At 46.4% G+C, this 26,321-nt stretch overlaps 1 protein-coding gene across 5 annotated transcripts in view; it reads right to left on the bottom strand.

The window, feature by feature from the left end:
* Positions 1–1,077: 1,077 nt before the first annotated feature.
* Positions 1,078–26,321, bottom strand: part of LOC144138535 (ras-related protein Rab-40B-like) — a 48,633-nt gene continuing 23,389 nt past the window's right edge. For 4 of the 5 annotated variants that reach the window (XM_077670867.1, XM_077670868.1, XM_077670871.1 and 1 more), the window contains 6 exons: positions 21,316–21,629; positions 18,162–18,396; positions 15,755–15,853; positions 11,214–11,316; positions 6,844–7,140; positions 1,078–2,869 (listed from right to left, as the gene is read on the bottom strand). In XM_077670867.1, coding sequence (XP_077526993.1) covers positions 6,854–7,140; positions 11,214–11,316; positions 15,755–15,853; positions 18,162–18,396; positions 21,316–21,506 — 915 coding nt within the window. In that variant the 5' untranslated portion in view covers positions 21,507–21,629 and the 3' untranslated portion in view covers positions 1,078–2,869; positions 6,844–6,853. The remainder of the gene's footprint in view (positions 2,870–6,843; positions 7,141–11,213; positions 11,317–15,754; positions 15,854–18,161; positions 18,397–21,315; positions 21,630–26,321) is intronic. The other variant, XM_077670872.1, reaches the window with a different exon arrangement.

Here is a 26,321-nt window from a genome sequence, read left to right as displayed (position 1 = left end):
GTCTTGAGAGTGCGTCGACATATTTTTAAACTCTGGCTAAAGTTAGGTGAAACACCCTGTATAATAATGTCACTGGCATAGAAGACATTATTAATTCCCACAAGTTCACCTCAGAGTTTTGCTATTGCCACGTTGAATACAGTGGGCGATATGACCACTCGGTTGTCCCCTTGTTTTGTAAACGCAAGCATGGTGGGCAGGCTACCAGCATGTGCACGCTGCTTCATCGTGTGCTGCCGGAGTTTTCTGCTATGGCGTACATGACCCCCTCTAGCGATGCTGGCACATAGCACGAGTGTGCTTCAATTCATTGGAAGAGCTTTCTGAACCAGACGTGACAGCTGTCACTGTCTTCCCCACACCATGGTTCGGATGCGACTTCGTGCGGGGAGCTGTAGATTTTGTCTGGTGCATGCCTGAGAGAAACGGCCAAGAATCTCGCCCTCAGTGAACATCATGGTTGTCTGTGCCGTGGCCACAAAGTTCAAGATGAAAGGGAGAGATCCAAGGGGCATTTTAATATCTAGGCCAGCCCCATGTTAACAAAGCTGGCAGCAGCGATTTGTTCCTGGGCCAATCCAAAGTCGACAACGGTGATGGCGATACTCATTTTCGTCTGGCACAGTCGCAAAATCACTGTTTCCCTACGAGTTGGAAAAAATGTTAAATCACCTGTACTTTAATCTAATTGACGCCAATGCCAAAAGACAGCCCTAAAGGGCGTGAGCACTACTGACACATGACAAGGCTGAATTTTTGCCTTGGTTAAGCCTGTAAAATGTTTTTTTGGGTGGTTTGGGGCCAGTATGCATCGATCCCAAAGACTCTTTTTCACTCATTTTCAGAAAGGAAGCCCTGTAATCTCAAAAAATACCACTCATTTTTGCGTTTGGCATTTAATTACCCATGTATCCCTTTTGTGGAAATTAATCTAACCAGCACTGTAACATGGATACTTTTGGTAAAGATGACACTTTTTGTAGCCTCCAGATACACAGCTTCATTATGAAGTTTTGGTAATTCTGAAACAGCCAGGAAGTGACTTGGGCCACACCATTCCACTAACAGAGCCACAGGTTCTTCCTGAAAAGACTTCTTTCTTTTATTCCCGTTTCACATTTTCCAGGCTACTGTCTTCACTTCAGCAGCATCCAGTTCGGTGAACTTGCCCGCACAAAGAGAAACATGCAACACAGGAGTCGTACCTATGACATTATTTACAAGCTGCTGAGTTCGGGAACAACAGACACACACACACACTACACATCCACTGTCTAATCAATCTAACAATACAGGACACACAGACACACACAAGTGCACAGGTTACAACACTTATCCACATGGCCGTATGGCTGAACCCCTGACTACATTCTAGACGTCGTACATATGGCAGACTTTATCCACCGACAGCAAGGCTGCGTTGTGAAAAATAACAGAACTACGTGCATCCGCACGTCATCTGGCGCTAAAGCAGTATTGCTGTTCAGAGCACTGCAATTACGAGTTACGTTTGCTCATTTTGTTAGAATAGATACGTCAAGTCACTCAAAAGACAAGCTTACTAGCATCTGTTTTTACAATGTCCCTCCGCATGAACGAGGGTTTAAGTAAGTGCCAAACGTACCTCCTGTTAACTTTTCACACTGCTCTAGCATGAAGTGTTAAATAAAAGCGACACTAATCAAGGCAACACTGTACGTGCGACAATTCTCGGTACCATTCGCACATTACCGCCTGTCAGGATACACAACCTTAAAAAAAAGTATCATATTGGGAACAGCACGAGATGACTAGTCCCAGGAAAATGTGTCCATCGTTCATCTTCTCTGGCCTGCAATGAAGGCGTGAATAAGTGTTGCCGCACAACCCAATTTACCCAAAATAAATTTCATTTCCCCCCAATTTTTTGAGGAAATTTTATTTTGGGATATTTTAGTACTTGAAGGAAATCAAAAGTGCCAGCAGGAGCACCTAATTGAACACCAGCAACCTTTCTTCTTGAAAAACACCTGTACACCACAAGTTTGTCACATGTACTAAAGAAAATGTCCAAATAAATACAACACCCTTACTCTTCTAACACTCTCTGAAAAGCACGCATCATGCCCGGTCACCTGTCAAAAGACAAATCTTGTCACAAGCTACGTCCAGAAAGAAAAAAAATTGTCTCTAAATAACCTCTGCTGTGTGCAGTGTAACGTCTTCAAAAATAATGGCAAGTCTATGATATATTAACAAAACATATGTACAAGTAACATAGAAGTCTCCGTTTACTTTTTCTTGTTGACAAAAATAAAATAAGCTCGTCTGTCCTGACTGTGGTTAGAAAAAACATTAAATAAAGTCGAAAATAAACATTGTCCAAGTTTGCAGTTGTACCATGACCAATGTTGTCACATCGCCAGCCCGCCCCACAAAGACTGTTATCCCGAACTATGAATACGGCAGCGTCAAGCTGCAGTTTTTCTAACACCACTCTACACTCACAAAGACAGGGCTGAACACTGAACACAGAAGTACACGACACACGTCACTGCCGGTGTCACCACGTCGGTGCCACGCACTATGTACACTATACTTACAGCGCTTCTTTGCAAAAGCAGGCACATTGAGACTTTACAACCAGAAGTGAAGGAGACACCATTCTCTCGCAGCCACATTCGGCTTGGAGAACCCATTCTCCTTGTGCAAACACCACGTGTGCTCAACACTTGTCGCGTCTGATGCACTCGTCGCGAGAGTTCACATCTCTGACAAGAGTTCCACAAGGGTTTCACAAGAGTTCACACGACATCACTCCAAAAATGTGCTGATGGTAGCCGACGTTTGTCAGACATTTGTCGCCGAAGGAGTTCTTGGTGTAGAGGACCTAAACAGGGATAGAGAGAGAGAGAATGACCAGCATTATTTATCACATACAAGCCCAACCTACTGATGTTTCCATTGAAAAAATTTCACTTTAAGAAGTCAACGTAAAGAGACATACAGATGAATCCCGCTCAGGGTTCGTACAGTCTTCAAAAGCAAAAATTCAAGGGTTTTCAAGGACTTTCAAAGACCAGAAAACACATTTTCAAGGTCCCCGTCTAATGTTTTATCTGGGATTATTTTTATAACTTTTCAACAAAATGCAAACGTTTTTTTATTGCACGATACCTAAACACACTAGTGCGTATTTAGATAGGTGCTAACGGGTTTGTGAATGCTCCCCCAGCTTTATTTTTTATTTCATGGTTGGTATTTAGAGGTTTTTCTTTTTTCTTCGTGCTTTTCTCAGGCTGTTTGATTTCAAAACTTCGTTAATGTTGCCTGCTTTGTCGGCAAGAGTATCAGCTGAAATTAAATCAGCAAGTGTTGCAGCAAGGCAGGACGAACTAAGCACACGTCCACCATTTGCACGTAAGAGCAAACGCAGGTGGAGCGTATAAGGCACAGAACACATGCAATGAGCAAGCGTCCACAGACTAGATGGAAGATGCAAGCTAGAGAACAGAAGCCGGCTTTCAGCGGATTGTATTATGACATTGATTGGATTGAGAAGTGCCTGCTATCAATGTTGTCTCGTAATAATGAAAATCCACCGAACTTGTAATTTCACGCAATACACGGAAACTTGATCGTTACAATGTTTCTTTACATTTGTTAACACCTGAAATCCACAACAAACACTTTAAATTCTTGTAAAAAGACAGGGCCATTGGTTCTCTCCAGAAAAATCAAGGGTCTTCAAGGACCATTTAAAAATTCCAGGACTTTCCAGGCCTTGAAATTGACACTTCCAAATTTAAGGGTTTTCAAGGTTATCAAGGACCTGCGCGAACCCTGCCGCTACAGCGAAATTGACGGGACGTGCAAAAAATTTCGTCGAAGCAAAAATTCGTTCCAGGCGAAATCTGCCCCAAAACACCACAAAAAGGCCAGAAAACTAGCCCCATATATTTCCACATCATTGGCAGCATAATACAATGTTTAGAAATAGGAGTGACCCGCAATAATGTCATGTTTATTCGGATAACAAACATACCAATGGCTATCGGTTTTTTACCTGCACGCAAAAAGTCTGTTACAGAAATGGGGGGGGGGTGAAGAAATCCAGGCGCAAAACGTATTGCTGTACAACAAGGCGTGTACACCGAGCCGATTACTTTCAGATAATGATTGATTGATTGTAGGGTTTAACGCGCCGACGCAGCACAGGCGATGAGGCGCGCCGTAGTGGAGGGCTCCGGATTAATTTGATTACTTTCAGATAGCTGCTAGGCTGTCAGAAGCCCCCCTCTCGCTTGTGGCAGGAGCAGTGCCGTTATCGTATCCTCTGACGGGACGGCAGCCACTGACCTTGGCAGGCAAGACACGCGTGCTTGCATTTAATGTGACCGCAAGCTCGCGACTAAGATGGGATGACTTGGCTTCAAGTCCAAACAGACAAACATGATTTTTGCTCTTGGCTATGAAGAATGGTAGAACTGAAAACGGCAAGGACAGCTGCTCACAACAGCACATTTGTGCGATTTCAACTGGATACGGATTAGCTGTAGCTTCAGCTTGGCAAACCGGGCCTGTGCCTCATGTAAAGATGGCCAGCCACATCGTTACCACCAGCAAACAATGGCGTCCGCCTATGAGTTTGTTTTGTTTTGGGTGGTGGTGTGTGCGCGGTGCACGTTTTCAATGAAACTAAGCGTCCTGAACGTATAGAAAGTTACAGATAGCCGGCGTTAAGCTCATTTTATTGTAAAACAAATGTTCAAACCCAGCCCCAATGAGCGCAGATTTCGTTGAAGCGAAAGCAAGCCAGACAAATGGTTCGTTGTGGCGAGGACTTAGTTGTATTGACTTCTATGGCTAGCTGATGGGGAATTGAAAATATTTCGTTGAAGCAGACATTCCGTTGAAGCGGAGTTCGTTGTAGCGGGATTAGACTGTATTGAGCAGAAAAAGTAGTGCAGCACAAAGCTTTATGGCAAAGCCAACATCATCGATAAGACGAAGGAGCCAGAGCAGCAGTTGGACAGTGACGGCGAGAAATGCGGCAGAAGTGGATCAGCACTGTTGACGAGTGAAACCCTGCATGCCCTTGAGGTGTTGCGGCACACCGTGAGTGAGGAGACAAGTGCCAAGTTTTACTTTACTCACTCCAGAAAGGACTGCTCAGCAATGTGGGGGTGAAGAAAAAGCAACAAAACAGCACTATTTTCATGCGAAAGTATGAAAAGAAATAAAAAAAAAATTTGGTGCTAAGTTTTTTGTTTGTGTTGGTTCATACGAATTTAGGTTGATACAAATATTCTCATGGTTTTGCGAGTATTCGTATCTTAGAAGTTTGACAGTAAAGTCTACACCCGTTACAACAGACCCTCTTAATCCGGGAAAAAACGTCCGCTGCAGCCGAAGTATGCAGTATCCGACCCGCAGGGGGGAGGGGGGTGTACGAGTGCTAAAGGGGGTACTTTGACCAGTATTGCATATGCATAGTACACACACTTTGTTCTTTCTACATGCCTGCAGCACCTCTTGCACAGTGTTCCCGCGAGGAAAAGAATCACCTGAACACCGTTTCCAAAGCTTTGCACCGGCACTTGGAAAAGGCCTAGCGCATCCGGTCAAGTGTGTGAAGACGCATGATAAGCTGAGCAAATAAAGCAAGAATATGACTCGGAGCAATTATTAACCAGCCATAAAAATCAGTCGTGGCCATAAGAACTAGCTAGGCTCTTCTTAATCCCCTCATGACGAGTCAGGTTTACACGAAACAGTTCGTCAGACAAATCGGATCGCTGCCTGACGTTCCCCCTAAGCAGCTGCCACATTTTGAACGATTTTAGTCTGGTCATTGAAACAGCTGACACGGAATAATCTGATGAAGGACAGCTGTGAAATCGAAAGTTAGACCAGTTGGACTGCCCACGGCCACTGGCAGATTGCGCACAATGAATGGGAACCAACCCCCCCTACTTGAGGCATTTCTTCCCTTTTTCGCCGAACGGAACGGCAACTACGCATGCGTGGGAATAATAAAGACCGAACCTTACTGAACCTGAGTTCTTTATTACATAAAAAACCGCGACGAGGGCAGACACGACTCTGGGTGCATCACTTCGCGTATTCGATAGCGCTGTTGTACAATCTGGCCACAGTCGCGTTTATCGGCAGCCGCCTTGTTTCTGACAGTCGAGTGGACTGTCTGCTTAGACAGGCCTGTACTTCTGGCAATGTCGGCCTGTTCTTCTTCACGCTTGACAGCGTTAATTACGCTTAATTTATTCCACAGTGAAATCAGCTACCCTGTAACTTATGCCGCTGGTTGAAAAAAAAAAAAAGGCCACTGGCACTGGCTTGGCTTGGCTTGGCTGCACGAATGACCTGGCTGCCAACAATGTTGCCAGATATAACAGTATTCCTGCCAAACCAAACAACCAAAGAAAAACCTTATCGGGTGCCGGCACCGCTGAAGTTCGCTATAAACATTCAGTCGAAACAATTTTCGCCTAAAATTTAGTCTGCTGTAGCTGATAGTCTGCTCTAGCCGGGTTCGTTATGAGTGGAGTGGACTCCATTTTAAATGCATGGGGACCAGACAAAGCAGAAGAAATGGTCTGTTGTAACTGGAAGTCCGTTGTTGCCGGATCTGCTGTAACGAGCGTAGAATGTATTTTGACGTTATGGCCCTGGTAAAAAAATACTGTCGTTTGCTCGGATTCAAGTCAGTTGGCAACCCACACAAGGCATAGCAAAAGCTTGCCTCAGTGCAACCAAAGGTAATTAACATTATTTCAATTAAATTTTAGTTTTTTAAAATTGCTTTAAGAGAAATAATTTAAATGCAATAGTATTACAAGTTACCTGGGTGGTGCTACGAGATGCAGCAGCTCTTGCGGCAGTGGAGGACCGCCACGGCCGAGTGCCGCCGGTGGTGCTTGCGTGCCAGCCGGAGCTCGGCGCCCCGGGCCCCGACGGGGTGCGGGGGTGCCAGGCTGCCTCCCCCGGGCCTTGACGAGCCGTCCAAGCAAGCCGAGGAGCTCATGAAGTAAGACTTGAGGCACGACTTGAGCGGGGGCGGCAGGGGCAGCTGCTCGATGCGGTGCGAGGTGCTTGTGCAGCTCACGATGGAGCGGCAGCACAGCTCCTGCAGGGACAGCACTGCCGACAGAGAGGGGCAAGGGGAAACGATCAGGAGCAATGCCATGTTGAACTGGGCTAATCGGCAGCAATTCACGTACGTTGCGGAAATTGACTTAGTTGGCAGCAATCTTTGTATGTTCTGGAAATGGGCCAGTTGGATGCAATTCCTGCATGTTGTTGAAATAGGATAGTCGATAATTCGGGCATGTTGTGGAAATGGGCAAGTTGGCAGCAATGCATAAACGTGTGTGGAGGAACTAGGTTAGTTGGCAGTTCATGACAGGCTAGTTGGTTGATTGATTGATTATGAGGTTTCACTCCCCAAAGCTACACCAGCAATGGGGCGCGCCTAGTGGAGGGCTCCGTTTGACCAGCTGGGGGTCTTAATGTGTACCGAAATCTCCTACACATGGGCATTTGCACTTCTTGCTTCCATCAGAAAAGTGGCCCCCGCGGCCGGGAATCAAACTTGCATCCTTGGGCACAGGCTAGTTGGTTAATGTTTGTGCATTTGTGGAATATAGATACTAGGTAGCAATTCTTGTGTTGCTCAAATAGGCTACTTGGTTGTAATTAATGCCTGTTGTGAAACTTGGCTAGTTGGTGGTAATGTGGGTATGTTGTGGAAACTGGGCTAGTCAGCAGCAATTCCTGCACGTTGTTGAACTAGGGTAGCTTATAGCAATTCATGTGTGACGGAGTTAGTGGTGGCTCCTGGGCATTGTTGAACGGGCTAGTTGCAGCAATTCATGTATGTTGTGAAAATGGGCTAATTGGCAACGATTCATGCACATTGTGGAATCAGGCTAGTTGGATACAATGTGTCTATGTCATGCATACTGGGTTAGTCAATAGCAGTTTCCTGCACATTGCTGAAGTGAGCCAGTTAGTTGTATCAGAGTCCATCAATGCTTTACTGGTCACGAAACTTCGGCGCTCGCTTCATATAGGGACCGCGCGCGCCACTACAGGCGCTACCGCCGCACGAAGGTCATCCAGCCGCCGCACGTGCGGCGTATTGGCCTGCTCTTGGCGTGCAAACGCTTGCTGCTTTTGGTGTCTGCGCACTGATTAAGTGTGTTTTTTTTCGTAGTAGTTAGCGATGAATAGTCCAGTTATTACAGTGGGGTTTTATTTTTCGAAGTAAGTTACCGTAGACTTCGGCCGCGAACAGCAACAGCTTCTGTGTGCTCTGGCACAAGCGCTGCGCCGTCATGTTTACGGATTTTTAAATCTATATTGCTTCTTTTCTAAAAGCAAAGTTGTAAATACCACACATACGGTAGCTTTGTAGTCACGGATTGCTGCGGGCCTATCGATAATACAATAAAAAAACTGAAAGAAACCAAGTACGCGTCGTTCAGACTACGGGTAATGAATCCGTTGATTGCTCTGGAATGCACAGAACGCTAAAAGCGATAGCCCAATAGTATTGTCGTTTCGATGAGTGGGTACATACTTCAGAACATATAAAAACGCTGCGGAAACGCGAAGGATCAAAACACGAATAGATATATGTTGCACCACGCTTTGTTGCACCACTTTCTGCTTCCACACTTTGCAATCCTGGCAAAAACAGGAAGCAAAAAAAGAACATTGAAACTGATTTTATCACACGCAACGAAAAATTTCCAATGTTACCAAGGGAGACAAAAGAGCGTGGTCTAGCGTACAAAAATTTATTTTTTCGCGCTGCGATGTGCAGCACACGGAGGAAACCGAATATTTCCACGTAGCCATGAACAACGCAAAGCTTTTCTGAACGTAGCGAGCTAGCGATCTCCTGCACTACAAAAGACTAGAATGAAACACAAACGTCTAAGAAGCAGTCCGCAGTGTGACCTGAACAAATGAACGTCGATAAAGCGTGTTTGCGCGGCGTTTGCTATGCATGCATTATTCTTGGAACGTTATTAATTTCAGATCCATGGAAATAGGATCGAGAACTCCCTTTCCATATCAAACAATATTTCCCGACGGGACCTACGACAAAAAGAGCAAACGGGCGCTCCGGTTGAAACGCCAGATAAGAAACCGGAATTGGCCACGCGCGGTTGGAAAACAAACAAAACGACCCCTAAGGGACAATTCGCGAAAATATGAAAAGTAAAAGCACAAGGACGTCCCAAAGCTTTTTTTTGCACGCGAGCCTGAGCGCAAGGTAATACAAGTTTGCAAACAGGTAATGAAGCACCGTTACAACCTGACTGATATGACAAAAATCCGGTTTTAAGTTAGCCTTGTACAATTCTAGGTCAACGATGCTCTCAAAAGGGTATATTGCTTTTTCCATTCTCACACACAGTGCATTTCCACACACTGTCGCACACTTATATTCGAAGCTGAAATCTCCCGTTGCTCACTGCCTTGGAATGGCGCCCCTCCATTTCTCACACAGCTGCCCGTCGCTCGGTCAACAGAACAAGGAAGCATTTTCTGTGGTATCGTTGTACAAGGAACGACATCCCGGGATGCAACACATGTTCGGCATCGTCGTTGCACTACTTAAGTCGCATCACAAGAGCGCGATATGCACGTTACATTTTTTTCCCGCACAAAACAAACACAACTCGCCGCGGCTCCGCCGTTCGAGCCAGCGCAACGCCGCCCGAGGAGTGACCTCAGTCAGAGGGTGGCGCCACCGCGCGGCAGCCAAACGCAGCATATGAAGCTCTCCCATTGAGTTACGGAGCAGTTTCGTGACCAGTGAAGCATTGAAGGACTCTGGTTGTATATTGGTGTATGTCCTAGATACTGGGCTAGTTGGTATTAGTTTTCAGTACATTGTTGAAGTGGGCTAGTTGTTCCAGTATGCTGATGGTCCCAGCTAGTAAGTAGTAGTGCCCATTTTTCTACAGTGTGACGCGATACTGAACATGTGCTCAAGACATACCATGGGGGGCCTTTTGCCCTTGGTATGTTCTAGACTTCCTGCATCTAGTCTTCCTGTACCTATTTTTATCACTGTACTGCAGAAAATTATGAATGTGGGTGTTAAAAGTAACAGACGAATTAAAGGAATCTCCGTGGAATAAGAATGAAGGAACAATGCCTTCATATGTGACTCCTGTGTAGTACAGCACCCAAGAATTCTAGCTGACAACCCGAGGCTTAATGGCTGTTGAACCACCTGATCCTTGCATGCGAAGCAACTAAGCCTCTAATACAATAAGTGCAATTGAACAATGTAACTGTTCCAAGGAGTGCTCAAAGACCACATTACAGCTGTTGCTTAAAGTGCCCCTTGCCATACAGAAAAGCACTCAGCTCACTAAAAGTTAACTGACGGCGAAAGTTTCTTGTGGCAATAATACAGACGGTACTGTGGTATTTGGACTTGTAGGAACTTTCACAGAAGTACATCATGGCCCATCAAATCAAAATGGCATTTGAGCACCCACTGGCGCTCCGATTTAGTTTTGGACTCACGGCAGACAGTCCATGGCTAGCCTGACGATTCTGCACACCACTGGAATATATGGGAAAAACAAAAGCCGGACTGCTTTTCGGAGAGTCCACGGTGAGTCCGAGACGAAATCAAAGAGCCCCACTGTGAAGACTCACCATTCAAACTGCAGCCAGGCCACGGCAGTAACTATAGCTATAAGCAGGCCCATTGAGGCACAACTCAGTCAGTGAGATATCAACCTCAAACTCGTGTCACCTACTTCCTTACACCAGTGCGATGCATCAGATTCACTGCTTAATCACATCGGTCACACAGGGAAAGACAGCTGGGTTTTCCTGCAACCAAGTGGATGGTAGAAAACGCAAACTGATCACTAAGCCTTGAATAGGAGGCAAAAGGAGGACGTGCACATCAAGTAGATACTGCGTTGCATTTTCTTGACACTGAGGTAAGATATACAGCACAGGATCAATACAAACCCACAACTATTCCTTAAAAATAAGCGTCCGTTTTTTAGCTGTGCTGGTTATTTATTCACTGTATTTTTATTCAATTTGGCATTGAAACTGTTTTTTCTAGAGAATGGCAGCTTTTAGTTCATCGTTCATCGACACGTGAAGAGAAGGCATATCAGAGATTTTAGTGTATGCCTCGAACAAACGACAGCACACTCCATACTCACCCCGATTGGAGCGCCAGAGGTGTTTCATGCCGTTCCGCCGGAGGGCCATCCGTGACAGCTCCACGAAGGACTCGGTCACGTTGAAGTCGCACAGGGAGCTCACCTGGCACACGGACAGACACAACATTCTGCAGTGCAACCGGGAACAACCTGTGCAACAAGTCTTTCTTCGTTAGTGTAATGATATAACTATTAGCTTCCTCATTCTAGGCACATTGTAAATGAGATATGACGGCTGATCTAATGGCTTGGAACTATGCACGCAACAAGTTCACAAGATCCAGTCTGTTACTGTACGGCACCGTGCCACGGATGAAGAAAATCCCGAACAGTCTGCGCTGTAACTAGTACTGCAGCAATTCGGGCCCTAAAAATTCGTTTTCCTAATTCTAGCCTGAATGGAATATGCCATGGCACTGCCTTTACAGGTCTGAAAGACTATGACTTACTAGTTGACAAGATCTAGCTCACGAGTTGACAAGATCTAGCTCATGTGCACATTGCAAATGTCACGACAAAAAATCAATGAAAAATTTTAATTTCTGTGCAGTCCCACATAACATGCTCAGTGCACAATTCACAGGCTACTGAAGCTAACCACACATTTTTTCTTAAAAAGAAAATTGCTAGCTAAGTGCAAGCTCAACAGTTAATAGATTTTAATGGATGCAGAAACTTCTGCAAGAAATACCCATTTTGTATGAAGCATCTTTTACCTGAAGTAAAGAGAAGGCTACAAAAAGTTCCTTTGGCAATGCAACTTCTTGAAGCTTTCACTCACTATCACTTACAGTAGATTGCTGATAGGTTGAACTCAAATGAAATCAGAGAATCTGTTTGCATTAAAAAAAGTTTGTCTTAAGTGGACGTTTTTGCGCTGTACATGCTACAAAAGAGCAAGTGTCCTCAGTCGTCCCTGTGAATTCACCTTGATTGGAGTATACGGCATTTTAACAAAAAGCTAGTGAAAAGAGACTGCCCCGGACTGTTGCAGTAAACTGCAGCTATGTTTTGCAGCATCTCTATAGCAGCATAATTTGAAATCAGCTATCTTTTATTGCCTCAATACACTGCTTAAAGGGGCCATGAAGACAAAATACAAGTTTGTTTTATTCGAGAGATTTTGTGTTCTATAGTGCCCCCAGCCCTAATCCGAAAGCAAACGATGCTTCATTCACTGCGAAATTAATCAATTTAAGCTAAAATTTTGATTCTCATGCCAAAACGTGCGCTTGAACGACGTTTGCAATGACATCATAAGAACAGGCCTTTCAGCTAAACTTGGTGTGGAGTGGAGACTTGCTTACTGTTAGTCAACCTAGATGGCGCCACCACACCGCGGCAAGCCATTTTCTGCCTTTGGGTTGTTTATGACCGTTTGTAAACATGGCTTGTTATTGTTCATAAAGAAAATAACAGCTTCGCAAACATGGCGCTCGCTCGACAAATATGGTCACGTAAGACACCGTCGCTTGCGTCAGTCAGCCAGCGTCGTCTGAGACAACGCCAAAGCCCCCACAGTGCTGTGCATCTAAACGAAGCATAGAGTGCACAGTGCCAACAGCAGTATACGCATCGCTACTTCTATGTTTTTTTTTGTGTGTGTGTGCTTTCATAACCTCCACTGTTTGTCCCATCATTCTTACTGATATAACAAGGATGTGCCCTAAATTTAAGTGCAAATAGCTCGTTTGTCAAGCTTATAAGCCCTGCCTAATTGCGTTTGCTTTTTCCGGCCTCCGCCAACCACAAAGCTGGCTGGTATGACATCATACGTTCTGTTGCGGGAAATGAGCTAGTGGGTCGCATGGGCATTCCCTTTTTTCTTAATTATGTAGCTCATTTGAGCGAAGTTAATGTTAAAAGTGGTGTCAGCATGATTCTAACAAGGCAATCTTTTGAATGAACAAAACTTGTGTTTTCTCTTCACGGCCCCTTTAAATGATGACATCGTACGAGTTCAGCTCGCCCTGTATGTTGTTTCGGAACTGCCTTTTTCTTGCGCTCTGAAAGCTCTGCCACAATTATCTCAGGATCGTCATTGCTAAGGTCATCACTGTTCAAAGCCAACTCCCAACAAAGATGGTAGCGTCAACAAAACGTGAGCCACAATGCTCAATTTCGTCCATTTATCACTGAAAAAAATAGAATTTTACTCTTTATGAAGTGACCCAAGGAACGGAGCTTGTTCCATGCAAATAAACAATGAAAGAACAAAATGTAGCGCTGCAAGTCGTCATGGGGTTTTCCGTGGTTATAGGAAACAGTTTGCAAAACTAGTTCAGATCAAAGACTGGCCCAGCCAAAGCGTGCTGTGATTGAGGAGAGCAGATGCCCACCCTCTTCCCAAAGCAACTCCTGACCCATGCTGCCCTATTTCATCCCAACTGGGAATCTGTACGGGCTGATTTGGCTCTTGACCATAGGTCAGCTTGCACAGGTAACCAAGCCACACATTCTGCAGCGCGGGACAGTACATTCATTCTACGTCTGCAACTTCCCACTAAGCACGTCTTAGAACGCTACCTCTTTGCCTACAGTTACTTCATCGTGAGTGCGGCAGAAGCAACGCTACATTGCTACCATCCCTCAAGGATACTCAATTGGCATCCCTCCCCTGCCACAAGCTCCTCGCCGATTACGGCCGCATCCTGCACATTATCTAAAAACGGCTTTCACCCAACCTTTCTCTTAAATGTACATTCCGCAATTCACTCACATATACTGACCTCGAACACCTCTTTTGGGACTGTTCCTTCTTTCCACGACATCACTAAGGCATCACTACACCATCCCACACACCCACAAGCACTCCAGTAGACTATTACTCCATGGACAGATGTCTACCGCACGATACGGATATATTCCATTAAAAGTGACCTGGCAGATGGTGCCTGCGAAGCTGTCATGCCATCTCTGAAGGCACTGCATTCCCCACCTTTACTACCCTTCCCTAAACTGGCCTTTGGTCTTACGTTTTGGTAAAGGCTGGTACAGTCAAAACCCGCGATAACGAAATCCCGCTGGTATGAAATTCCCGCGGCAACGAAATATTTTCGCATCCCCGGCGAACGTCCATAAACGCCCATGTATTTTATATCTCGCGGCAACGAAACGTTTTCAGAAACTGATCCCGCGTTAACGAAATTCGGTGCAAGTTTGGTCGGCATTTTACCTACCCGTTGGAGGGTAACTGTATCCAAAAAGTGCTCAAGTGCATTTTTTTTTGGACTCAAAGTGCGTAAACTTCAGCCACAGCACGTTTGCATGGCCGCCGCCATATTTGTTTACAAAAGACCGCGCAGCCGGCGGCCGTGGAGGCAGCCTCGCGGCGGCACCACCAGGGGGCGACACATGGTGACTGAAGTCGCGGCTTCGGCTTGGGCTAAGCTAGCCCACTACCGCTGAACAGAGCGCGTGCGTAACGGTGCGTTTGTTGTTTGTGTGTGGCGATTGGCATGTTTGCTCTCAGTAAGATGCCTTCGCCAGCCCAAAAGTGGAGGTTTTTATCGCTACGAGATAAGGCAGCCATCATCGCCCAAGAGTTTGGAAACGCCTGCAACTAGCTCAACCATTTTGAAAAGCAAAGATCCCACCAGTTTTCAATGGCGCACGTGCGCAAAACAAAACAGTGACAGCTGTGACCTTTCTGGACGTCTAGAAAGCGGTGCTCACTAAGTTTTGTAAACAGTATTGGTGCAACGAGGTGCCACTCTGTCTGGCAAAGTTCGTAAACAGAAGAAGCTGGACTCCACTTGCATGATCGAACGTACTCGGTGCCGAGGGCCAGGGCGGAAAACGTGCAGAGAAGGTGAACCCACGGAATGTTTTGGATGCGTTTGACACGATCTCGTTCTTGGGCGCGCACGACGACTAGCAATGAACCTTTTGTACAGTGATAGCTGAACTGTGACGTTTTCTGCAAGGTAAGGCTCACGAAGTAATATAACCGACTTTAGGAAATAAATTTTTGGTTTGTGGCCAATTTTCCGGTCGTTTATGTTTCATTCTCGCGGCAACGAAATCCCCGCAAAAGCGAATTTTCTTGCTTTCTCCGGCGGTTTCGTTATTGCGGGTTTCGACTGTACTACTTTGAAAAACAGCGCTACGAACGACACGACAGAAAGAGAAACACTGCGCTGAACTACCAACTATCAACTTCCTTTTTGTCTGTTTTTGTTATGATTTTCCTCCTTTTCTTGTTTCAATTCTGGTATATATTTGTTGTTGATCAAAATAAAACTCAGTTGGCAGTTCAGCGCAGTGTTTGTCTTTGTTTCTGTCGTATTGTTTTAGTGCTGTTTTTCTAAGTAGCCTCATGCACCAACTAGTCCGCCTCAGTTCACTTGTTCAGTTAGTACTACCACCACTGTGAAATAAATTTTCAGTTGTTAGCGTGTGTCCCATCGACCTCTTTTTCTTTGCCCATCGTCCTGGCTCTGTTTGAGCAGAATGAACCAATACCACCTTGCCCAACTGACACTTCTCTAACAGCTAACAGGCTCAGAGAAAATAATAAACACCAAGGAGAAACGACTCACCTCGAAGAAGGCCATGCCGTGCTTGTGGGCGTACTCAGCCGCCTCCTGACGCCCCACCTCACGGTTGAAGGCTAGGTGCAGCCTGTTGCCTAAGAGAACCTGAAAGATTTCACTGACTTGATGAACATGCCTACACATTTACACCTAAGAGCTCACAATACATGAACCGCCATTGGCATAATCAAACAACCTGCACTCAGCTCTCCGTACGCATTTCCAGCTATTACTTTGTTTCTGAGGATTTGACGCCTCATAAAATGTCCCCCATTTCTGTACTATCAGCAATCTTTGTGTGACGCACTTTCTGGTTTCTGTTTCTAACGTTCACTGATCTGTACTGCCTATTTCAGGGCATTGTTTATAAACTGTTCCTAGACAATCGCACTAGTAAAATAAAGAAACCAATTGTCAATGTTAATTTTTTTTGTACTTTTAAACGTTCTTGGGGTAGCAGAAGTGCACAATATAAACTACACCTACTATCACGAGATGCAAGCTTAAAGCAGACGGCCTAAGGCGCCAGAGTTATACACTGCACCCGGCAAAAAATGCAGTACACCATCACATCACCCACCAGCTCAGCATGCATATGCGACACGCTTAAAATGAAAGCTTTTTGTTTCGGACCTTCAGCCAGCTACTACCTGACCAAGCACTGTTATAAGCAGACGCCTCTTACACATTTCTTCCCCTCCTGTTGCTACCTAAGCTCCTGTTAGATACCCTCTTCCCACTGCCAATAAACTGCAAAAGAAAAATGAATAGCGAACTGAACACACCTAGTGAGTGTTTTTGTGGCTGCGAGGTTTCCTACTAAATCCCACCATTTTTTATTTATTTATTTATTCTATTGTTTCTGATACCCTCAATGCCCTGATGGCATCACTGAACGGAGTGGTGCATAATCAGTACCATACAAGGAAAATAAATATAAACTGAAACTCTGCAACGTGTATACAACGCAAAAGAAGAAAAGAAAAAGGAAGAAATACAACGCTAACTTCCAAGGGCATTCACACTAAAGGGCGATATGGTGCTGCAGTTGTGAAGCCATCATGGGAATTTCTGCAATGAAATCCCTGCTTGGCTACAGCTCGAACTTTTTACTGGCAGTCAGCAGCTTCTTTCCTGAATTCGTTCTGGTGTGTCAGCAGCAGAACACCTTATGAAGTACACCTTTCACTTCCAGGCACACAGTAATGCCAGCTTTTCCTGCCTATAAAACTGCCTTAACTTGGAGGGCAAAGCAAGGTTCTTGTAGAACACTTATTGTCGCAAACTTACGCCTCTCAATAACCTGGAAGAAAAACACCACCGTCGAGAAGCAGTCAGTTTAAGGGGGAAGACTGGTTTTAGAGCTATTTTTCAAATTTACTATCCAACTGTAATGAAACTGCACAACATTATGGAGCTTTTTGTGCTGATTTCAAATCTGCAAATAGATTTTTTGTAAGTTGATTGTTTTTAGAGATAATTAATGATTAATTGCCATTATTTTGGGTCACAATTACAAAATAACCACTCCACACAGAGTGGTGGTTACCTAGTGGCTAGGCAAACAAATGAATAAAGAATGCATTGTTGGAAGAACTTTTTTGATTTAGGTATTTTTGGTCATTTTACAACACACCCAACTTCCCTCCTTCCATACTCTGCCAGAAATGGCTGAGAGGTGGTGCCCATTGAACCCAATAATAATTTTCCAAAGCCTCCATTCGAAAAATTTGTTTCCAACATTGTATTCTCCACGGATTTAGGTATCGAAAGCAAGAAACTTTACAGGTGTACCTGCTCTGGCTGCCGACATTGCGAGGGCAAAGTGCTAGCTTAGCATTGCAAGAAAACCGCCGTTTCACCATCGAATTCAGCGCGAACTGAGCTGTAGAGAGCACTTTAAAATGCTATTTACAATGAGATATGGCGCCTTATGATGAGGAAATTCGCAGACTGATAGAAAAATGGCCATAGATGCTGCGAACGCCATTTTCTAGAAAATAATTTTTTGACCATTTTTTGGCCCCAAAGACTTATCTGCCCCCTTAAGTTGACATACATACACCGACCAGTGTCGGTGAATCGTATCCCGTGGCATTTGCTCTGCATGCATTTATCAGAAGTACTCTCGTTTTTAGAAACATCACATGATATTGTGAACACTTTCGCTCAGACAAGGACAGTCTAGGATAGTGACTGAGGCATAGAGAAGGAGGAGAAAACGCATCCTTTGATTAAAACACAGGACAAGATAGCTGGGTGCAGCCAGGCAATGGCAACAAAACATAAGCAAACCAATCAGAGGGCACGGTTTGTGGGAGCATCTAGGTCCAGAACTCTGCAATCACAAACCAGACAGCGCTGCTCGCTCTCTCTCGCACGCACGCACATGCACGCGCACGCACCAACCCACCTTTGAGACCCCCGGGGCGTGGCGCTCGACCTCCTGCAGCCATCGGCCGAGGCCATCGAAGGACCACCGGTTGGTGATGTCGTAGACGAGCAGGATCCCCTGGGCGCCCCGCGAGTACGACCGAATTATCGTGGAGAAGCGGCCCTGGCCCGACGTGTCCCACAGGTGCAGACGCACTCGCTTGCCGTCCAGCAGCACCGTTGTCGTCCGGTACGAGGCAAACCCGCCGGGCGCGCTGCGAGTCAGCACCATCATCATCAATAATCATCATCCCGTAGAGCAGCTACCGTATCTTTGTGTGTAAACCCGTACCAAAAATGCGAAAATTTCAGTGGCAAATTAGGGGTGCGGATCATACACGGGGTTCTTCCTTTAGTGCAGCTGCACGGCACTGCACGTTGTGCCGTGAAGCTCCTACGCAGTAACACTGACTGAGCCTTCCATGGCAGCGATTGCGCAAAACATACAAGGACAAGGAAGATAAAACAAGGACAAGCGTACTCTAACAACCGAATTTTGTGACTTTTGCCTCGCAGTCGGTGTATTCTACTCGCTAAATAAACGCTTTTTCTCTCTACATAGTATGTGATGTGTTGCTTGAGCAGTAGCTTTGGTGCAGCCTTTCCTGTATCAAATGTGCTGTCAACACGCGAAAATTTTTTTTTCTTTTCCGGCAGGCTAAAAGTGAGGTGCGGATTATATGCAGGGGCGGTTATATGCGCAAAAATACGGTATTTGATGTGCCAATATTTAAAATCTATGAACCGGGGCGTTCTTCTCAATTTACAGCAGTGCTTCCATATTTGTAATGAATGCAATCCAAGTTACATTGCCAGGTGGAACATGGTTTTTCACTGCCTCAGCATTATTGAGCCCAGGAGTTCGTAACTAGAATGCTCATTCACTGTTGTATTACGACTGAAAATGATTTTTATGGAAACCTTCACCTGCCGAGAATGGACGCACTCCGAGAACTGTTTCAGGTAGTGTAGAAGTCGTTTATAAGAACTTCAGCCACTGACCCCAGTTTTCAATGAGGCAGCGCTAATGAGGCTAGTTACCTGCAACAACAGTCAAATGCTGCCAGAACAAAATTCACGGGACGTGCGAAATATTTCGCGGACGCGAAAATTTGTTGAGGTGAAATCTGCCCTGACACACCATGGAAGGGCAAGAAAAATAGCTCCGTATATTTATCCGCATCCCTGACCATTTAACGAAATGTTCAGAAAAAGGAGTGACGACGCCCAGTTACGTTGTGTTTATTCGGATAATAAATGCACCAATGGTTATCTGGTTTTACAGTCCATAAAAAGAGCATTCATTACAGGGGGAAAAAATTTAGTCTAAAAACATATTGCTACGCAACAGGGCACACCTACTGAGCTCATTACTCACTCTTGCTTGTGTCAGGAGCAGTGTCTTTCTTATCTTATCCTCTGACTGGGCACGATGGCATCTGACAGGCTTGCATTTAGCGCAAGCGTGTGCAATTAAGATAAGATGACACAGGTTCCAGACTAAATACGGAAACATCATTTCTGCTTTTGATTTTGAAGAATGGTAGAAGGAAAACTGCCACGACAGCTGCTCGCGACACACACATGACAGCGCAGCCCCAGCAGGGCACACTTGCGTGATTTCAACTGGATATGGATTGGCTGTAGCTCCGGCTCAGTAAACCAGTCCTGCACCTCTGCAAAAACGGCCAGCAGCCACATCGTTATCACCAGCAAACAATGGCGTCCATCTACGAGTTTGTTTCTGTTAATACGTAGTGGTGTGGGCACACGGCGCACGTTTTCGGTGAAACTAAGCACCCTGGATGTATAAAAAGAGTTAAAGGTGGCTGGTGTTATGCTTATTTTATCATAAAGTAAATGTTCAACTGCAGCTCCATTGAGCAAAAATTTCGTTAAAGAGAAAGCGAGCCAGGCAAATGGTTCGCTGTGGCGAGGACTTCGTAGCATTGACTTCAGTGGCTAGCTGACTGATTGGCAGTATTTTGTTGAAGCGGATATTCCGATGAAGCGGAGTTCGTTATAGCGAAGTTCGACTGTAGAACATTCATTCACTGTTGTGTAATGACTGAAAGTGATTTCCTTAGGAACCTCCGTCTGCAGAGAAGCAACCTTTGCGATAACTTATACATATTTCCTAGCACAAAACACAGAATCACACGAGAAGAATGAGGACGGGATGCTAGGAAACGTGCACAAGTTGTCCCAGTACCAATTTGCCAAACTTTCCACTCTTACCCACCCTTGACGACAGAAATTTGAATGATGAATAGGGGTAACTGCGTGCCGTTGGTAAAAATAACTATGCACCCAACAGTTTAGTCAGCAAATCAATGTAAAAAGTTCACGATTTTTTTCCTAAAAGACAATGACTGTGCCACTGGGTTCGGATAAGTGTAGGGCTGTAACAGGCGCCATGCTAGTGACTCCCACTTTCCCCAAAGTGTGACGAACTCCTGGGTACCTAGCCCTCCCTAGTCGTACTGATCATTACCGACTAGGGAGGGCTAGGTATCCAGCAGCTCATTGCACCTACAGAAAGTGGGAGTCAGTAGCATGGCGTCTGTTACAGCCCTACACCTACCTGAAACCAGCGGCATAGTCCCTGTTACCCCGAGCTCCATGAGAACAAGTGTAAAGTATGTTCACAGCCAGGGCCAACTTTGAACACATCCTGTGGGCCCGCCCACTGAAAGGGAGTACACCTCTATACTCGGGAACAAGTTAAAAATGGCAAAAGTTCATGTACGGTATCACTCCACCTAAGCAATGGACTCGAATTTCAACAGGCACGCGCATTTTGAAAGGAGATAGCTATGAATGCGCGATATCGCCTGCCTTGTCTCCCGTAGTTTTTTTTGTCGTCACTGCATAAATTTATAAGCGTATCAAGTCCAAAAAATCACAGAAATGGCTCGTGCCATGTTCAAAATATTCCCAGTAACGCACTACTTGTGCCGCGCAGTAACATCCTGCACCGGTAATGAGGCACAGCAGCAACTTCCGTTGCCAATCTTAAGTTGTACCCAAGTACAGCACTATCAGTCACTTCCTCGGGCGAAGTTAAGTTGTTCACTCATTCCCTCCCTCCGCTAAAGGAGGAAACGCCTGCCAGATGCTCAGCTCAAGCCCACCTGAAAGGAGACTCCAGGGCGCCGTCCTCGAGTCCCCCCAGGATCTCGCCCTTTCCCACGTCGCTGTCGCCAACCAGCAGGAACTTGAGCAGGTAGTCGTAGGCCCGGGCAGCCACCGAGCCACCGCCCTGGGTGCCCACTGGTGCCGCCACTGGGGGCAGGGCGGCACTGCCGTTCAGCGCAACCTCCATGGCTGCTGCTGCCCTCGGGGGGCCTCAGCAGGGCCACTGAAGGGCACCGGGCTGCTGCTGCTGCTGCTGCTGGCTGATCCCCAGCACGGGTGGCAACACTGGCTCCAGTCGGGGCTGATGCTGCTGCAAGACACAGGGGAGCCGTGGGGTCAATGTCAAGGGGTCGACTGACTGCTCCTACAATATTCCGCCTACCAAGTTAAAGGGACAGACAACCCATTTTTGCAGAGTATGGTTTATCCAAAACGAAATGGCATCACTTAAAACACCCTACACCCGAAACGGTTCTGCATTGATAGCGGCCTAGAACTTTCGAAAACGAAACTTTTACATCGACGAGCCATTCGCGGTCCGCGAAAAGGAATGCTGCCAACCATCAGAGTGAGCAGTGCAGCAACACACTTTTGATTGGACGCGAGGTTAAGAGGTATTCAAAAACTTGTCCCCGGCTAAAACAACAATAACGTCCAACCTTTCCTATTCATTCATGCAGTTTTTGAATCGCGCGTTGAAGTCGACGGAGTTGTTTGGACACATAACGTAGTGCCACGTTTAGCCACTACGTGTCGCCACCATTCAGACTTCAAAAATTTTAGTGGGAAATCGAAACGATTTCCACCTGTTCATTTAGAAATCCCTTGCGGTTACCCCAGCATATAAAAAACTGCCTTTCATGCGAGCTGGAGGACCTGCACTCCACAAAAATCGGTTTTGTCTGTCCCAGGCTTTAATCCACAAAGAAGCAAGGGCAGGCACCAATGCTGTTACATTTGAAATGAAATTTTGTGGCACCGCAATTTGACCACTCAATTTTTCAGCGCAATTTTCAATGTCCCCGCAGTAGTGGCAATGGTGCGGAACATCATTGCACAGACAACAAAGCCAAACTTTTGAAATTAGTGGCACACACCAACCCACAGCTTGCCTGCTAGTTTAAAGTCAAGTTCCATTACCAGCCGCTAAGGAGGCTCTCAGTTACAACAAGAAGGCTTGCACGCATGGTAACAGTAACTTCTTCCATATTCCTCTAGACATAGCAACGTCGTGAACTTGGCCATATCACTCTACAAAGCTCGGAAAAGGCTTACGCAAAGCTTTTGGATGTACCAAGCGGCCATCTATATATCTATTCGGTTCTTTTTTTTTTTTTTTTTGTCAGCAGCTTTCAGGGCATTCAGTTGCTATCCGGAATACACGATGCCCAACAGCGCCTTTTATAGCCACGGGCAACACAGATAAGAGCGTAATGAATGACACGCAAAAACGAAATAGAACAGGCAATAGCAAAGTTGCACCTGGGACGACAGACAATAAGCCCACACATCACGCAGGGCACAGCGGAGGCGGCGCGGGTAGACGCCTCGGCAATCGGGGAAACAAAAGCGGGTTGGCGATTAAGTGGGAAGAGGGAATATGAAGAGAGAGAGAAGAAAAACAAACACCGACTCGTACCCCGCATTCGCGCGCACCCGTTATTATCATAAGCGTCCCCGGCGATACAATCAGACCGCTGGATCAAAGAGGCACAGGTTATTGGCCTCATTCCACCCTCCGTGTCCTTTTCTCTTTGTTCATTTTTTGTATTTAACCGCAAAAGATTAAAGATACGAAGGTCCGGGCTCGGTCGCGGAATGAGTAGGGGGGGATTAAACCGCGCAAGGACGTACACACCGAATCTCCCTCGCCACAGGCGGACCTGCCTCTCTCCCTCTCCACAGCGGTCGCGCGTCGCTCGATCGTCGCACGCCGCGTCCGTCGGTCGCGTGCGAACAGTTCGATGCCGCCGATGGCATCGACCGCACCGCGCGCGTAGCTACCTTCCCGGACAGGAAGCGACGGTTTTAACGATGCGCCCGCCGTACGGTCTCGGAACCACACACACACACACACAACAAAACGAAACTCGCTCAACGCGAAGGACGCGCTGCCTCCCCCCCCCCCCTTCCCCCCCAAGCCTTCCCGCTCAGCGTTCATCGGCATAAAAGAAAGGGGGTCATTGCCGTCTGTGCCGATGTGCCGTGTGCTAAGGCTGGAAGACGGTGGAAATAACAGCGGCTGCGCATAGCTCCCCCTTCCCGACGCGCGAACCGAAAGCAGCGTATGACGGTTCGAGGTAACAGAAGTCACGCTCCGGAATGCGGAAGCCATCACCTTTTCTCTGAAAATGAAGTCAGTAAACCATGATTGCTTGATTGATTGATTGTAGGGTTTAACGCGCCGACGCAACGCAGGCGATGAGGCGCGTCGCAGTGGAGGGCTCCGGGTTAATTTGACCACCTGGGGATCTTTAACGTGCGCCGAGATCTCGTACACACGGGCGTTTTCGCTTTTCGCCTCCATCAGAAAAGCGGCCGCCGCGGCCGGAACTCGAACCCGCGTCCTCGATCGTGCTCAGCAGCGCGCAACGCCTTAGCCACCACGGCAGGTTGTAAAGCGAAAGTGGTAGTAGTATGACGAAGTCTTCATTACAGAAAACTGATTTCGTTGTAAGCGACAGTTCGTTATAACCGGTATGCTCCCGGTGAACTGACTGAAGCACTTCGAATAAGGAGAGATTTCGAATAAAACTATTTCGTCATAACAAGAGTTTTCTGTACTTGCAACTACGTTCATGTCCTTTTTTCCGTCTGTTTCCCTTTTTTTCTTGTTCTTTCGTAATGGTATTACGAACGCCAATTTCTCAATGCTTCATTCGCTTAGAGCATATGAAGCGCAGCAATGAACAAAGTAAAAGAAACGAGATTTAACACCAGACGTGCTTATACAGTTCATGCACGCACCGGCTGTAGTGAAACAAAAAATTGGCCGCGTATCTGCTCCTTTCGTTGCAAATGTCGTCAAAAGACGATAGTCTTTATCGACTTTTGCCAAGTAAATGCCTCCCTTCGCTTTACCACTCACCTCTCATGTTGTTCCTCTTGCGTCGCGCTCCTCCCAAGGTAAAGACACCAAAGGTTTGCTTAAATCATTTTAAATTTCCCGCGTTCCACTGCTTCAAACCGGGTGTCTCGATGCGAACGCTGCCGTACGGCGAAGACGCGCGTTAATCGAGGCACCCTACTTCAACGTTTATAGAACCGCGTTTCCCTACTCCACGTGCGTTGCAAGCAGAACGTGGAAACTATCTAGTGGAACCTTGCGTAACTGTTGCCGGTTGATTTCTTAAAATGGCGCCAGAAGCTATAGTGGCGCTGGCGACAGCAGGCGACGGCGCAGTGAATTCTTTTTCTGCAGTTGATTAAGTATTTAATTTCGCAAAAGTCAAGCATGTTTGAATTTTTATAAAGGAACACTGCAAATATCACTTCTGTATTGATTTGTCGTCTTATATTTGCGTAATGTCTTGGTCTTCTTCAACAATGTTGACACGTATGAACATTACACCGGACCAAGACGGGTAGATTTAGCTGTGACTATACAAGACTATTGCGCAGGCATTGTTTTGCTTTGGCCGGGTGGCTGAATCGAGTCACAGACAGACAGACGGACAGACATACAGACACACAGACATACAGACAGACCAAAATTTCTGGGTTTAAGTAGCCCAAGAAAGACTATCGTCTTTAAAAGAAGTCGTTAAAACAGTAACACCCTCTCGAGGCCTCCCCAAGGGCACGGCTCAATGGGTGGTAAGAAGCCGAAGTCGCCCACTGCCGTACATGAAGTCATGACGTCATCACACGCTACTCACTAACGGGTGGCTACGACGTATAACGGGTGCAATTACGACCGCATTCTCTGAAAAGGAGATCGCCGCATCGCCAGTTATTCCGAGATGCGTCTACGCAAAACGCTTTCCCGGGCTCGTTAGCCGCAGCAAAAGGGGCGCAGCCGGATTTCCTCTCGCTATATGACGACGCCGCATCCTCAAGACGACTCACTCAAAGGGGCTGTGAGCACAGAAAATCAAAAAAAAAAAAAAAAGTAACGTAATGCACTGCACCAACGTTCCTTTCGGCAGATACTCCGCTGCTATGGTTGTAAGGCACGTTATTGGCCCCTTTCCGCGCTACCAGGATTTGTCTGTATATAGAACTCTTTTTCTTGATTGATTTTAGGGTTTAACGCGCCGACGCAACGCAGGCGATGAGGCGCGCCGTAGTGGAGGGCTCCGGATTAATTTTGACCACCTGGGGATCTTTAACGTGCGCCGAAATCTCGTACACGCGGGCGTTTTTGCTTTTCGCCTCCATCAGAAAAGCGGCCGCCGCGGCCGGGAATCGAACCCGCGACCTCGTGCTCAGCAGCGCAACGCCTTAGCCGCTGAGCCACCGCGGCGGGTAACTCTGCTTTTCTACTGACTACAAAAGTTCCTACAAAAGTTCAAAATTTTAAGTTTTACGCGCAGACGCTTCAACCTGAGCTGTGAGGCACGCCGTAGTGGGTATAGGCTACGTATTAATTAGGTCCACCTGGGGATCCACAACGTGCGCCGAAATATCTGCACACGGGCGTACTCGCTTTAACTTTCTTGAAAATATTTAAAGGAGTACTGACACGAAATTTTCGTGTTAATTTTTTTTTTCGCTACTATGGGTGCCTACTAGTCCACTAATCATTGAACGGCACGTCAGACGGCCGATAGCAGCGTAAATAATTATTTACAGCCGCATTTCTTTGTCTCAGTTTCGGTTTCGGCTAAACGAACACCGAGGCGACCGCCATGACAGGAGGGCGCTCGTGACGTCACCGTTCTCGTCGCACCACTGCCGGTGTGGACGCGCGCGCGCGAGCGCGCGGCAGTGATTTCCATGCACCGGGCATGACGTCAGTCCCAGAACTGTCAAGTGTACACATGGCGGAACAGCGCGCGCC

The sequence above is a fragment of the Haemaphysalis longicornis genome, unplaced genomic scaffold, assembly GCF_048455015.1.
Source record: "Haemaphysalis longicornis isolate Haplotype H1 unplaced genomic scaffold, Haemaphysalis longicornis Haplotype H1 scaffold_5, whole genome shotgun sequence".
Lineage (NCBI taxonomy): Eukaryota > Metazoa > Arthropoda > Arachnida > Ixodida > Ixodidae > Haemaphysalis > Haemaphysalis longicornis.
This window is presented reverse-complemented; position numbering and strand designations above follow the sequence as displayed.